The 13,811-nt window shown below is 39.0% G+C and overlaps 1 protein-coding gene and 1 pseudogene across 3 annotated transcripts in view; one reads left to right on the forward strand and one right to left on the reverse strand.

The window, feature by feature from the left end:
* Window positions 1-1,978: 1,978 nt before the first annotated feature.
* Window positions 1,979-9,037, forward strand: LOC114032537 (annotated as a pseudogene).
* A 249-nt stretch (window positions 9,038-9,286) lies between these two features.
* Window positions 9,287-13,811, reverse strand: part of DBF4 (DBF4 zinc finger) — a 42,387-nt gene continuing 37,862 nt past the window's right edge. For all 3 annotated transcript variants that reach the window (XM_027847924.1, XM_027847925.1, XM_027847923.1), the window contains exons 11-12: window positions 11,768-11,886; window positions 9,287-10,917 (exon numbers count right to left, since the gene is read on the reverse strand). In XM_027847924.1, the coding sequence (XP_027703725.1) occupies window positions 9,900-10,917; window positions 11,768-11,886 (1,137 nt within the window). In that variant the 3' untranslated portion in view covers window positions 9,287-9,899. The remainder of the gene's footprint in view (window positions 10,918-11,767; window positions 11,887-13,811) is intronic.

The raw sequence follows: 13,811 nt of genomic DNA on the forward strand, positions 1-13,811 counted from the left end.
TCCTGCAGCCCATGTTAATGGCAACATCATCTTCAGTCACCCAAGTCTATGAGCTTGACATCAACATCAATGTTTTTCTTTACCTCACTCCACATATTCAATCAATTAGTTGCCAGGCTTCAACTCTCACAATCTCTCTCCAATGTCCAGACTCTTCTCCATTCCCATTGTAGCCGCCATATTTTAAACATTTAACTTTTCTCTCCTAGACCAGTTTAAGTCTTCTAACTTCTCTTCATCTACCTCTCCAACCCCTCTGCTGTATTCTTGCCTGAATAATTATCCTAACGCACAATCATGTTACTCTTCTCTTTAAAAAAAATGAAAACTTCAATGGTTCAACATGACTTACCAAATGGAGTTTAAGCTCTGAGCCTGGTATTGGAAGCCCTTCATGATTTGTGTCCAGCCATTTCATTTCTCACATGGATTGGATGACTGCCTGCTCAGTCACTTTCAGCTCTCAAATTCTGTAATTCTACATTCCTTCCTAAGTGAATTACTCTGTTTCCCATTCTGATCCAGACATCTCTGATTTGTTCTAGGCCCTGTGTTTGAAATAAAAATGATAATGATAATGATTGATGATGATAGCTGGCATTTACATAGCACTTTAAGGTTTACAAAGAATTTTACATATTTTAACTCATACAACAAGGTAGGTAGGTGCAATTCTTGTACCCATTTTATGGAGAAGTAAACTGAGACTGGGAGAAATTAAGTCACTTGCCCAGGTAAATAGACTCTGTGATAGGAGGAACACCTGCCAGAGATCATCATCAGGCAGGCTGGGAGAGATGCTTTCCTTGAAAGTTACTAAAACTATTTTTAAGGCTTAATTGGCAGGCAAGATGGCATTGATGTTGGTGGCACTGGGGCCTTGGGATCTTCCTCTTCCACTCACACATCCTTCACCACTGAAATGATTGCTGTACATGCAGGCAACATAAACTTCAAATGGTACCCCAAAAATCTGGAGAAAAGGACTCTGGCTATTGAAAGGCTATTGGAGCCTCTTGTTACCCAGGTTACAACACTGGTAACCACCGATAACAAGGGACCCTCTAACAAGAAAAGAGGTTGCTCTAAGAAGGCTCTTGTATTGTCTGTATCTATTGAACAAGGAACTGAGAATTTCTCAGAGAAGGGAGATAAAATTGGTAGAGTCAGTTTCTCAAGCAGGAATTTGTGGTTGCTGTAGAAGATGCTTGGAAATAAGGTGATTTGATGAAGAATGCCTCCAGAAAATTTGCAGGTGACCCATATTCCTCTGTGAAGTGTGGCAACATGGTGCGAGTGCCTTCTCTGCTCTCAACTTTTACCTGGTTGCTTATTTTTGCCAACATGGAAGATGTCTACAAATTAATTTGTTCGGAACATGGTATCTTGTTGTGGAACATGGTATCTTGAAACTTAGAAATGCAGGCAGTGAGTAAAATTTAGATATGTAGTCTAAAGCCCTAAAACTAGAAGTGGATTAGCTGAACAATATGGCAGCTAAGACAAGAGGAACTGAAAGATGTGGGTCATTGTAATTAAATGGCTCCAGCAGAAGGAATAAACAGTTGCATCAAGATATTATTGGTATCTCCAATGCAGCCCAGATCACAGCTTCTGATGCTGCCTCCCAGCAGCAGGGTGGAGGAAGGGAGGAACTGGCTTATGTACTTAATAACTTTGATAAATAAGTAATCATTGACCCCCTGAGCATCAGTGAAGATCATTCCAGGCCTTCTCTTGAGAAACACCTGGCAAGCATCATCAGTGGAGCATCCCTAATGACAGATTCATGTTGTAGTCATGATGACCAGTTAGAATGTCATGTTGCAGAAGGCAATGCAATATTCCAGGCCTTATAGGATCTACTTTCTGAGTCCATAGGGAATGATGGATATAAAAAAGAAATGATGCACTTCATTCTGCAATAAACAAAACGACAAAAAAAGATCATTCTGCAAAGATTCTTTTTTTTTAAACTAATGTGCTACTTTTGCTGTTGATTGAGGCTGCAAAGAATGGAAATGGGAAAGAAGTAAAAGCGTATGCTCAAGTTTTCCATGCGTGTGCTAACTTAGCCTGTTCTATTTCAAATAATGAAGGTGTGGAGCTGGTTCTCATGTCAGGGAAGCCCTCTGTCCCCAGGTTATCAATGCTGTATCATCTTTGGCCAAAAAGCCATAAAGTAAACTGGTCCAAGAAAACATGGATCTTTTTAAAGATCAGTGGGAAAGAAAATAAGTCCAGGTTCCTAACAGATGCCATTGATGACAGCTTCCATAGATTATTACTTGGCTATCTCAGAAAATCATATTCTGGAAGATGTAAACAAGTGTTTAACTCCTCTCAGAGATAAAGATGTTGATGGTCTAGACCACAGCTTCTTAAATTTTTTCCACCTCATGACCCCTTTTCATGGCCTGAGGGTAGGCGTGGTGCAAAGTGCGCATGCTTTGTGTTCAGAACCAACGTGAAGTTACTCAATGCAACACAGGCACATGCTGCCAGAAACCTCGGATTCATTACATGTTTGATTTTTAATTAATTTTTGGTGGTTGTGCACTCAGAAACCTTTTACCTTTGCCAAATTTTTCTCAACCCCACATGGAGTTATAACCCAAAGTTTAAGTGCTGGTCTAGACCATACTCTGGGTGCCATTTGGGGTTGGGCAGCCACAGTCATATATATAACATTACAGATGGATGACTATGAACCTGGTTTCTATAACTGATAAGGTTCTTGAGGTCACCAGACTGCTTTTTAATACAGTTATGCCATGTTTTACTGAATAAGTGGAAACTGCCATGGAAGCTCCCAGTTCTGATCCTGCCAAACAAATGGATTAAAATTAATTGATAGATGTCTCGAAATTGGTTATGACATCATTCAGAACATTAGAGAAGCTGTGTTGATGATAAGGAGTCCTGGAGAGTTGGACAATTCTGACTTTGGAACTTGGTGTTACTGGATGAATAGAACTTATTGTTGGTTAAAGTGCATGAATTATCGTGGCTCAACTTCCCCAAGAATGGAAAGCTTTCAAGAAGAGAAGAGCCAACTGAATGTCCAACTATCCACAAATGGGATGAGAGTGGCAATGATATGATTGTCCTGGGAAAACAGATATGCATGATCATGATGGTGATGACAAATTTCACCAGAGATAAAGGATCACTTAAAAATTATATCAGATGTAGTTAGAGCACCTAAGAAAATTACCAAGGCAGGATCAAGGATGGATAAGTTGGGAAAAACTATTAATGACCTTTGTCTAGACAAGGCTTGTAAATAGGACCTCCGTGTATACCTTCAGTGCATTGCTCCATACTTAGCAGAGGTTCAGAACCTGAGCAGGGAGTTTGTAATCTCTAGAATGGATAGTGTGGTATCCTTGATCCTGGTGGCCAGGGACTTGATGAATGCTGCGACACAATCTGTGTAGGCCTCTTACGTGGCCTCCACCAAGTACCAAAATCACAGGGAATGGCTTCCCTCAACCTTCCTACTGTATCCTACAAGATGAAGGCCCCAGAAAAGAAGTCTTTGGTGAAGAGAGAGAAGCAGGACAAAATCCAAAAGAAAATCAATTTGGCATCTCAGAAGAAGCATGTGAATTCTGTGCAGACCCTCAGTGAGTTCAAGGCCATGGACAGTAAGTATGCTGCTCCCACCATCCTACCACTATTTTCTTCAAACTAACTCTCCTTCTGTGAATCATAGACATTTCCAGTTCATTCAAATGTATTTACTTATTATAATGTTGATATTAGACGCTATGGGAATGTAGCTGTTGTTGTTTTTTTTAACCTGACTATATGATACCAGTCTGAGAACAAGCTTGCATTTCAGTCAAGGATGCTTTTAGATTCCAAAACCATTCTTTCTACTTGCATTTAAAAAAAATTTAAACTTCAATAAAAACAAAAGTTAGTAAGACTGTTATATCATGATATGTCTATCTTAACGATGGAAACTTTGTATTGTGATTGAGACGTTTGTATTTCCATCTGTGAACATAAAGGTGGGAACAGTTACTCTAAGTATACAGGAGGGGAGGTAGTTAAAAAATATACCATATTATACAACTTTCTAACTCAAAAGCTTTTGTATTTGGAAGAGAGCACTTTGGTGCATGTTGCCATGGAGAAGGCTGTGCTCAGAGAAACTAGTTTGGGCAGATAGGCTGTTATTAAATTAAAAAGTGATCGCAAACATAAAGGCTTACCTACTTGGGCATCTTGGGGAACAGAGTGTTTACCAAGGTTGGGAGTAGCCCTTGTGTAAAGGAATTCTGCAAAATAACAATCTAGAAGAAATTCAGTAAAACAGCAATGCATAAAATTCAGTAAAACATAATGCATCATGAAGAAAATTGATTACTCTCTTTAGGACATAGACTCAGAATTTTAATGCTTGGTTACAAATTACTAATGTACTTTGTTGTGGGGCATTAATAAAATTGCTCTTTCAAAAAAAAAAGACTTAGTTGAACTGGGTCAGGAGACTGAAGGCTCAGACAGCAGCCAACACTTACTGATTATCTAAGCACAAAAAAAGCCCTTGAAAAGTTGCAGCATGGTCTGATGCTTGATACTCAACCCAGAGGCAGGAGAGTGGTGCTCAGCGGAATTAGTGGAATATTCTTGCTAAATATCCTTGGTCAAAACCCTTCTCCTTGATGCGGCCAAGTAAATCTCTTGTTAACTATCACATCTTCTAAGGGTTTCACTTTGTTCCAAGATTGAACCTGAGGTGCCACACCAGCCTGGTTGGCTCTGGCCCAAAAGAGATTCTCCCATTTATCTGGTAAATTTCTTCTGTTGAGGTCAAACTCAGACCTTCTTGGTCCCCCAAGTAAAAGTCACCACTCTAACCTTAAATAGCTCATAGGATTTTTACAGAGGTCTCCTTTGCTCCTATCATATTCTACCATGCTTGTTATTATTTATATTGAATGTCCTCCGTTAGATTGTAAGTTTCTTGATGCACAGGGTCATACCATTTTTTTCTGTTTGTGTAACAAGGGTTTTGGTGTATAACCAGAACACCTAAGATAGAGATATCCATGTGGGAGATGCCAGGGACCTGCTTCTGGGATGACATTTTGTGTTGGCCTATCACCATCAGGGTGGGAGCAGCCTCTTTTTATTAGCTGTATATCTGTCTAAATTTACCTGATGGAGGCCTGATCTCTATCTTTTGGGTGCCATCCAAGGGTGAAAGATTTGTTCACTCGTGTCAGGCACTTCATGGATACTATGGAGTAAAAAGGAAGAGGCTGAAGGTTGTGTTCTCCCCTTAGACCATGGTGCCCAAAAAGTAGGCTTGGGCTCTTAATCTTGTTTCATTTGCCCTTTTGAGTTTTAGGTGCCGGGCATCCTTGAACTGAGAACTTAAGCCTCAGGGATTGTGGGATCTAGGATTCCAGGGCCAATTTTGCTGCCTGCCCATCAGGGAAGCTCTGAGAATACAGGATCCAGGGATGCTGGGGCAGGGCTGGAGAGGGCTGGACTTGGAACTTATTAGGATTAATGTAGGAATTGAACCAAACTAATCCCTCTCCCCTCCCCAGAAACCCAAGTGGTGTAGATCGAGGATTATGCTCCTTGGAGCTGGGCAGAGAATATTTGAATGCTTGGTTTTTATCATACGTTGGAAGTCAATATTCCTTTGTAAATGCAGATCTAAGTAGTTAAATGGAATTGGGGCACTTGGAGTAGAGATCCATCCTAACATTGGGGAGGTTTGAGTGCAGGCTTGAGCCAATGGCAAAGATAATATGGGAGCTCTTCTCCCACACCTCTACAGGTATTGGATAAACCTGCTGAGAGGTGAAATGTAACACACCTAAACTTCAGGCAATGGGGGCCAGAGGAATCACGATTACATTTGTGTACCCAAGTGCCTAAAACATAATAGGCAACTCATTTTTGTTCAGTCAAACATAAAATTAACCCAGTTACTTTCAGTCATCTCTTTTGTGTACACTAGTCAAAGGAATTATTTTGACCACTTCTTTACTTTTATCTGCAAATGCCTCTCTCCCTTCCCGCCATGACAATTACGCTATCAAGTTCCAGGTAAAAGACAATCTTTCCATATATATTAAAACAAAACAAAACAAAAATAACCCTACAACTTTTCTAGTGTAACACAATTTTTCCTCCATATATACTGCTCCATACCAAGAGGGGAAAACATTGAGGCAGATCTAGCTGACCTCAATTAACTTTGAGAAAGGGTCAAAAGAAATTATTTCCAGAGTTTCTATTTACGATTTGCAAAAGGCAAAATTTCCAAAATAAACTAAAATTATGTATTACATAACTCTTTTCTACCCTGACCAAGACATTTTTGATATAATAAAATATCATTAACAAAGGCTCATCCTAGTATTACTAGGTGATTGTAATAAATGTAGATCTTTAGTAAAATTTGAGTTCCCCAACCCCTATTAAACCAATTGATGTCCATACCTATTACTGATTTTTAAAATTTTTATTTTGAATTTAAACACCAAATAAAATGGGCATTCCCATACACATAGTAGCCTTGAATAATGAAACAGCAGACCTTAATAGGTGCTTGCTTTTCTTTCTCATTATATAGTAAATTCAACCTGTAGTTTTCAAAGTTGTCTACTTGTCTGTGCTTGTTTATGGACTCCCTTCAGTTGTCTTTTAAAAAAAATAAATGCCTTGATGCTCCCTTTCACCCCCTCCTTCTGTCTCCTCTCTCTCTCCCTCCCCTCTCCTCCCTACTTTGTTAACCCCCTACCCCTTCCGCTCCAATTGCAAAAGGTAGAGCTCTTGCAACAAATACATAGATGAGCAAAAAATGTAAAAAATCCCACATTGGTGGTGTCTAAAAATTCATGTCTTATAACTAATGTCCATCACTTCTCTGTAAAGTATCAAAGGCAACTTCATTATCAGTCTTCTAGGATCATAATCATTTCATTGGGCAGAGTCCCCAAGTGCTTTAATGTCTTTTTCTTTATGTTATTGTACAAATTATTCTCCTGGTTCTGATCACCTCATTTTGCACCAATTCATACAAGTCTTCCTAGGTTTCTCTGAAACCATCCATTTGGTCATTTTTTTTTTTTTACGACGCTATAATATTCTATTACATTCAGATAATTTGTTTAGCCACTCTCCAATTTGCATATGAGGCAGAACATCAGATTTAATTTTCAATTATCTAATTATTAGTGATTTAGAGTCTTTTTTCATACAATTGTTTCCAGGACTTCGCCTGAAAACTGTACATACGTTTCAACCATTTATTAGGGAAAAGCCATTTATAAATCTGAATCAGTCCCTTTCATATTTTGGAAATGAGACATTTATCAGAGCGACTTGCAAAAAGATTTTTTTTGTTACCTCCTTTCCTTCCTGGCTGCTGTCCCAAACTTCGTCATGGTCTCCAGAAACTCAGCTCCTGCAAGACCATCGCATCAACCCTCAAATTCATACTTTGGCAGCCCCCACCCCACCTTCATTGTCCTTACTCTCCTCAGTATTTTTATGGGTTGTCTTCACCCATTAGATTGTGAGGTCCTTTAGGGCAGGGCCTTCTTTTACCCTGGTGCTTAATACAGTGCCAACTGCACAGCAGAATAACGTTTGACTAAATGACCCAATTTTAACCACGCTGGTCTTGTTGTGCAAAACCTTTCAGAGTTTATATAATCAAGACTGTCCATTTTACCTACTGTGATCCTTTCTACCCACTGTTTGGTCATGAACTTTTTCCTATCCATAGCATTTCCCTGCTGCACATTGACTTCTGCCCAGTTTTGTTTTTTTGGGTCAAATATCCAGTGACTGGGGTCTTTGGGTTTATCATACACCATGCTATTTGCTTTTGTATGCTATGCACCTGACTTGGACTGATGGACTTCTTTTAAAAAGCCAATACCAAATCATTTTGATAATTGTTTTGTACTATATAGTTTGAGAGTTTGTAATTCTAGACTCCCTTTCCCACTAAAAATGTTTTGTAATTGCATTCCTATAGCTTCCAATGAGTTTTTGGTAGATGAGTCCCAAATATTTTATAGTTTGTACTTTTTGTTTCATTTTTACATTATCATTGCTTTCCTCAGTATCCCTTTTTCTCCTTCTGAGGGCCATCCCATATAACATTTTTGGAAAAACAAAATGAGAAAGGTAACAAAACCGATCGATACATTGGAGAAGTCTGAAAACATCAGTATTTGCTACACCTATGGTCTTCACGCCTCCTTAAAGGGATGGGTTGGGAGTGCCCTCTCCTCTCTTCGGTGCGGCAATTGGGGTTAAGTGACTTGCCCAGGGTCACACAGCTAGTAAGTATCAAGTGTCTGAGGCCGGATTTGAACTCAGGTTCTCCTGACTCAGGCCTGGTGCCCATTTCGTCATCTAGCTGTCCCCTCCTCTTTTAACTCATGCTTGACCTTTACACTTCTGCTATCATCTCAAATTTTTCTCAAGTTCACTTAATTTTTAAAAAAAATCTTGTTAAATTTGTCCAGATCTCAAAGCACATTAAATCACCAACTGCTAAGTCTATTTTCTCCCTGCAACCTGATAGTTTCCCTGTAAGTATTTAGATAATATACAGTTCAGTGGACACACCTTACTGACTGGTGACTTAAAGCATAAGTTTCCCTGCTCTTTTTGTCTGGTCTATTTTTATTAAAGTCTTGCTGGAAATCATCACTGTTGAGATTGCTTAAAATGTAACAGATTCTACTCTATCCCCTAATTTTAACTGTGAATCTTTGTTTCCAGTATATTTGCCCCAATTCAGGTCCAGGTCCTGGAGCCCGGACCCCAGGTGGCCCCTTCTCCTGCCACTGTGTCTACCTCTCTGTGGGTGCTCATTTTTTCCCGCTTTGGAATCAGATTGTTTCTCACTTCACCTTCCATCTACCCTGGCTGGTCTCTGCTCCACATTTTTGTAGGACAGCGGCTGGGTTCTGTGCAATCCTGGAACAGATGGGAGCAGTTTGGAGATGAATCTCTGGTTTTCTTTAACATGCCTGGCACATAGTAGGCATATAAATGCTTATTCCTCCCCCTCCCTTGTTCCTTCTGCACATTTTCAGAACTTTACTGGGATGTTTGTGAGGCATCTAGGCTCTACTAGATCCGAACACACTATCTTCCCTTAATTCCTCCCAACCACCCCACCTCTGCTAAGGTTGTTGAAAGAGATGAAAAGCCTGCCAACTTGCACAAGCACTCTGAAGAATCAAAAAAATCAGATCCACTAAGGAGCCTTTTTTTTTTTTTTTTTTTTTATTGTACTGGCATATACTCAGTTCTTCAAGAAAATCAAAGGACAAATCAAGGTGACATAACTTAGAGCATTGCTTCACTGGTCCCAAACATGGCTCCCAAGGCAGCACTCACTCATGTGCACAATATAATTTGTAAAACATGCTCCTTTTACCATGATACGTAGTTTTCAGTGGTATGCATATTGTCCCAGATCTGATATTTAAACAGATTTAATTGTAACACCCAAATTTGAGACACTAAGTTTTTAAATGAATTCCATAGTTACTCAAAATTGCCTTCTCCAGTGCAAGTCATTTTTCTTGCAGTGCAAGTTCTATTTAACTGCTCCTTCAGAAACAGTTTTATTTAGAAATTATGTACACAATATGCAAGAGGTAGCAGACACCTTAACTTCAGTTGCATTTACTTACATAAAAGTACTTAATTCTTAAGAAAATACTAATAATCATCTTTATTCTTAATATTTACATTTGGTTATTAAAATGTACAGATGACACACAAATAATAAAACAAGAATTTTTACATATATATAAAAATATTTTCAGGAATATAATCCTCGCCATTTGTGAAAAATACAAATTAAAAAAAAAAAACAAAAACAAAAAACTCTTCTAAAACCCAGTAAACGTGGAGGTTGAAGACGGATTAGAGAAAAACACGGACAACAAACTATTTTCATTTTCTTTCTCCCAAACCTCTAATGTGTCATGTGAACCGTGGTTTTCAGAATAGCTTGTAAAACCCAGAAACTCAGAACTGTCTTCACTGGTCTGAAATAATTCCACCACAGACTTTATTGGTGAACTACACACACTGTCTTCTTCTTTTGCAGCAGGAGATTCTGTTTTATTCTTTAAATGTACATCAACCTTCTGACTTTTTTTGTTTCTTCTTAATACTATTTTTACTTTTCGATGCAGCTTCCCGGAAGGCAAACTGTCTGTACTCTCAACATCCGATGCTTTGGGTTCTTCACCAGGATGACTATGGGATATTATCTTGACTTGACCAGTAGGTTGTTCTGGTGAATTGCTAATGACTCTAAGACTAGAACCATTACCATGTGGGGAACTAGTGCCTTTTTTCTTCTGATGGGTACCTGGAAAAATCATACTATCTGACTTTCGTTTCAGCTGAGACACATTTTTCTCTGTTTCGTCAAAATCAGAAACGTGCATAAATGTCTCTAGGATATATGGGCAGTATTCTGTTTTTAGTTCTTCTAAGTCTTTTTCATTCATAGTTCCTTTATGGTCAGAAACTTCAGGAGTATATCCCTGCATATCTTTATTCAGAGGTAGCTGTACCAAATCCAGCTTCATGTCCTTTTTCACTGGATTTATTATATAAGATTTTCCACAGTCCAAATGTTCTCCAAGTTTGCTTGTTGAGTTGTAAGGACATGGACTGCATGAAGCAAATAAATCTATGGGCTCTGAATTGAAGACAATCTTCTGTGAAGGATCCTTGCTTTCTTGATACTGGAAATCCTGTCTTATCACCTGTTTGGTAGTATTTCCCTGAGAGTCATTTGGGGAAACACAGTGCAATTCCAGTTGTTTTTCAGGCTCATTCCTTTTAAAAGTATTTCCAATGACAGGGGCAAAAGATCCAATACTGCATTTTACTCTTTAAACAAGGGAAAAAAAGAAAAGAAAAAATATTCGACTATCTACTGAGGAGTCAAGATAAAATTTAAACTACCAAAATATCTTTGGAACTATCTTACATAAACCAAGCAGCAGAAAGACTGCATTAAGGGAAATCTAGGAATTCCACTCCCAGCTGGTTTGCCATTATCTCCCTAAATAAATGCCCTAGCTTTTTTTGTTTTAATTTTTAAATAGGTGCCATTAAATCTGTTTTATTCTGTGTATGGATTTTTGTTGTCACCTAAGGTTGAAGATTCTGTACTTGAATGGAAAAAGGAAACATAGTGAACTAGCCCAGAAACCAGCAAGGCCTAGGTTCCAGTCCTGCCTCTGATACAAAACTGGCAGTGTGAGCTGCATCAATCCTTTAACCTCTCAGGGAGCTGGACAATTCTCCAAGACTCTAAGTCACAGAGAAGGTGCTGACCTGCACTGGGAGAGGAAGCTGTTACCCAGGAGCTCACGATATCAATGAAATTAACAGGTCTAGACTTGAAAAAGCATTTTTTCAAGGAACCGACCATAAAATTCTATGAGGCTATTCTAGCCAGGAAAAAAATAAACCAAAAACCCCTGAAACTTCAGAGTTCTATACCCCTCACACTATGTACAGTGTTTAAGAAATGTTAACTCCCTGAAAATATATCTTAGCAAAATGTGCATTTCTAAGGCCTACGATACCAGAAATTTGGAATTCTTTGGAAGTCTGGTATGTACGACAATTGAAAATCTGAATATATGTAATTCCCCCCTCCCCAAATGTAAATAACAATATATTTACCACCAACTGATTTTTTAAAAATTAAAATATCTAAATAAAGAATTACCTTTTGGATATATTGCTTCTGTATTCTACAAAGTCATATACCAACTTGGATATGATATCATCAACAACTTGATACTGAGTACTTTGTGCAAAGCTTCTGTGTTGTTCACTTAGAAGATGCTAAAATTGAAAATAGAAGCACATGAGGGATGCAGCACAGCAAATTATAAAACAAATGAAAAACCTTTCTGGTCAGGCTGTTTTCCTAATGTCATCTTGCCTTAACATGTTTCATGACAAGAAGGTTCTCTAATATTTTAAGGAAAGGCCTCCAAGAGCCAAAGTTACAAAAAGTTTAGCAGAAGTGGAGTTTTTGAGAGAAAAGATCAACTGTTTCAGAAGTCTGTGGCCCTTCAGTGCAGGTAACTGATGAGGCCCACTGAACCCAAACAGGAGCCAGGCATCACCAAGTAACCAAGAGGCTGAAGACAAGTCAGTGCTTAATATCTGGGAGCATCTTAAAATCACTCTTCTCCTCTATTACTCATTTTTATCTTTATGACATTTCCTTAAGTAGAGAAAGGCTAGCATTCATACTAATTTTACAGGTATAAAATGAGCCACCGAGAAGCCAAAAGTCACAAAGTTTTCTAGTTGTGAAGGGTTAAATGCAAGGGGGTCGGGGGGGAGGTTGTTTTGAACCTCCAAGGTCAGCGTCAACACAAGTATTTAAAGGAGGAATCACAGGATAATTCTGATCCAGAAGTAATTCCAGAGGCCACTCTGTCCAATTCTGGATCCTACAATAAATATGTTACGTGGAGGATCCAGAGAAGAACAAAATATAAAAAATTAAATGCTTAAATCTCACAAAATATTAGAAATGAAGGCATATTTAAGGTTAAAGATGTTTAATGCTGAATAAATAGATGTCACCAATCAAATATATTAAAGCTGCCACAAGTGGATAGAGTCCATCTACAATATTGCTTTTTCAAAAAGGAGGTGAGAAGAGCTGAAGTTCACCGAGAAGATCCAGAGAATTGCATCCTGAATGGACCATTCAGAAAACTCTAGAAGATTTTTCTTCTCAGGAACTTTTCCAAAACACCTGTAACATTTGCTTGCATCAGATAAGGGAAGTTACATGCAGCATGCAGGGTCCTTTTATAATGCTACCGCTTAATACTGTTTTACTTGATGAATTTTTAAAAAATAATATGCCTTATATGGACATTTCAGAGCATAAATTTATTCCCTCAAATTCCTACTACAAATGGAAGCCTGAACTTTGGTGGTTGCCCCCCGTGACTTTAGGCAAGTCAAGCTAGACCACCTCAAGTCAATGAGCACTGATGAAGCACTGTGTGTCAGTACCCGTGCTAAGCAATGGGGACACAGAGAAAGCTCAAAGCCAGCCCCCTGTCCTAAACGAGCCCCTCTGCTAAGGGAAGGTAATCTCAGAGAAGGCAGGGGGTTAGAAGAGAGGGAAGAGCCAGGAGGCAGAGATGGAGGAGTGGGTGAACAGCAGGGAGTCAGGAAAAGCAGAAAGGGACCAGGCTCTGAGAAATCTGTCTGTTTGTGTGCATGTGCTTTTCCTAAGCCAAGGACTACTCTCCCAGTTCTCTTAAGGGCTCCATCACACGCAAGTGTCCAGAGAAACATCTCAGAAATGGAAGAGGGAGGAGAGCCGAGCCGCCCAGAAAAAAACGCCTTTGGTCCTGTTCTCTGCTGCAGGCCCTGGGCTCGTTTGTCCTGACGGCTAATTCAGTGGCACAAACTCAAGCTCAAGGCCTTCTGTGGGGGAAGATCTGTATTTCTTCCTCCTAGCACAGAGTGTTGGCATCTTTCTAGAGCAGCAGCATCAGACTCACTCTCAGTGGTTGTGCAGGTATGCCAGGAATAATGGGAATAGGATCCTTTTTGTAAAAGCAGCAATATTGTTGAATTTACACAAATTATGCAATTTAAATAAAAAGGTAATCAAATTAATACAAATGTTATGATTTTTATGGAATGTCACATGGGATTGAGAGCTGCTAGACCAAAAATTTTTGAAAATTTTAAATGTTGGCTTTTTAAAAATAAGTAATAAATTTGACAGT

Source organism: Vombatus ursinus, unplaced genomic scaffold (assembly GCF_900497805.2).
Source record: "Vombatus ursinus unplaced genomic scaffold, bare-nosed wombat genome assembly UNPS02005459.1, whole genome shotgun sequence".
Lineage (NCBI taxonomy): Eukaryota > Metazoa > Chordata > Mammalia > Diprotodontia > Vombatidae > Vombatus > Vombatus ursinus.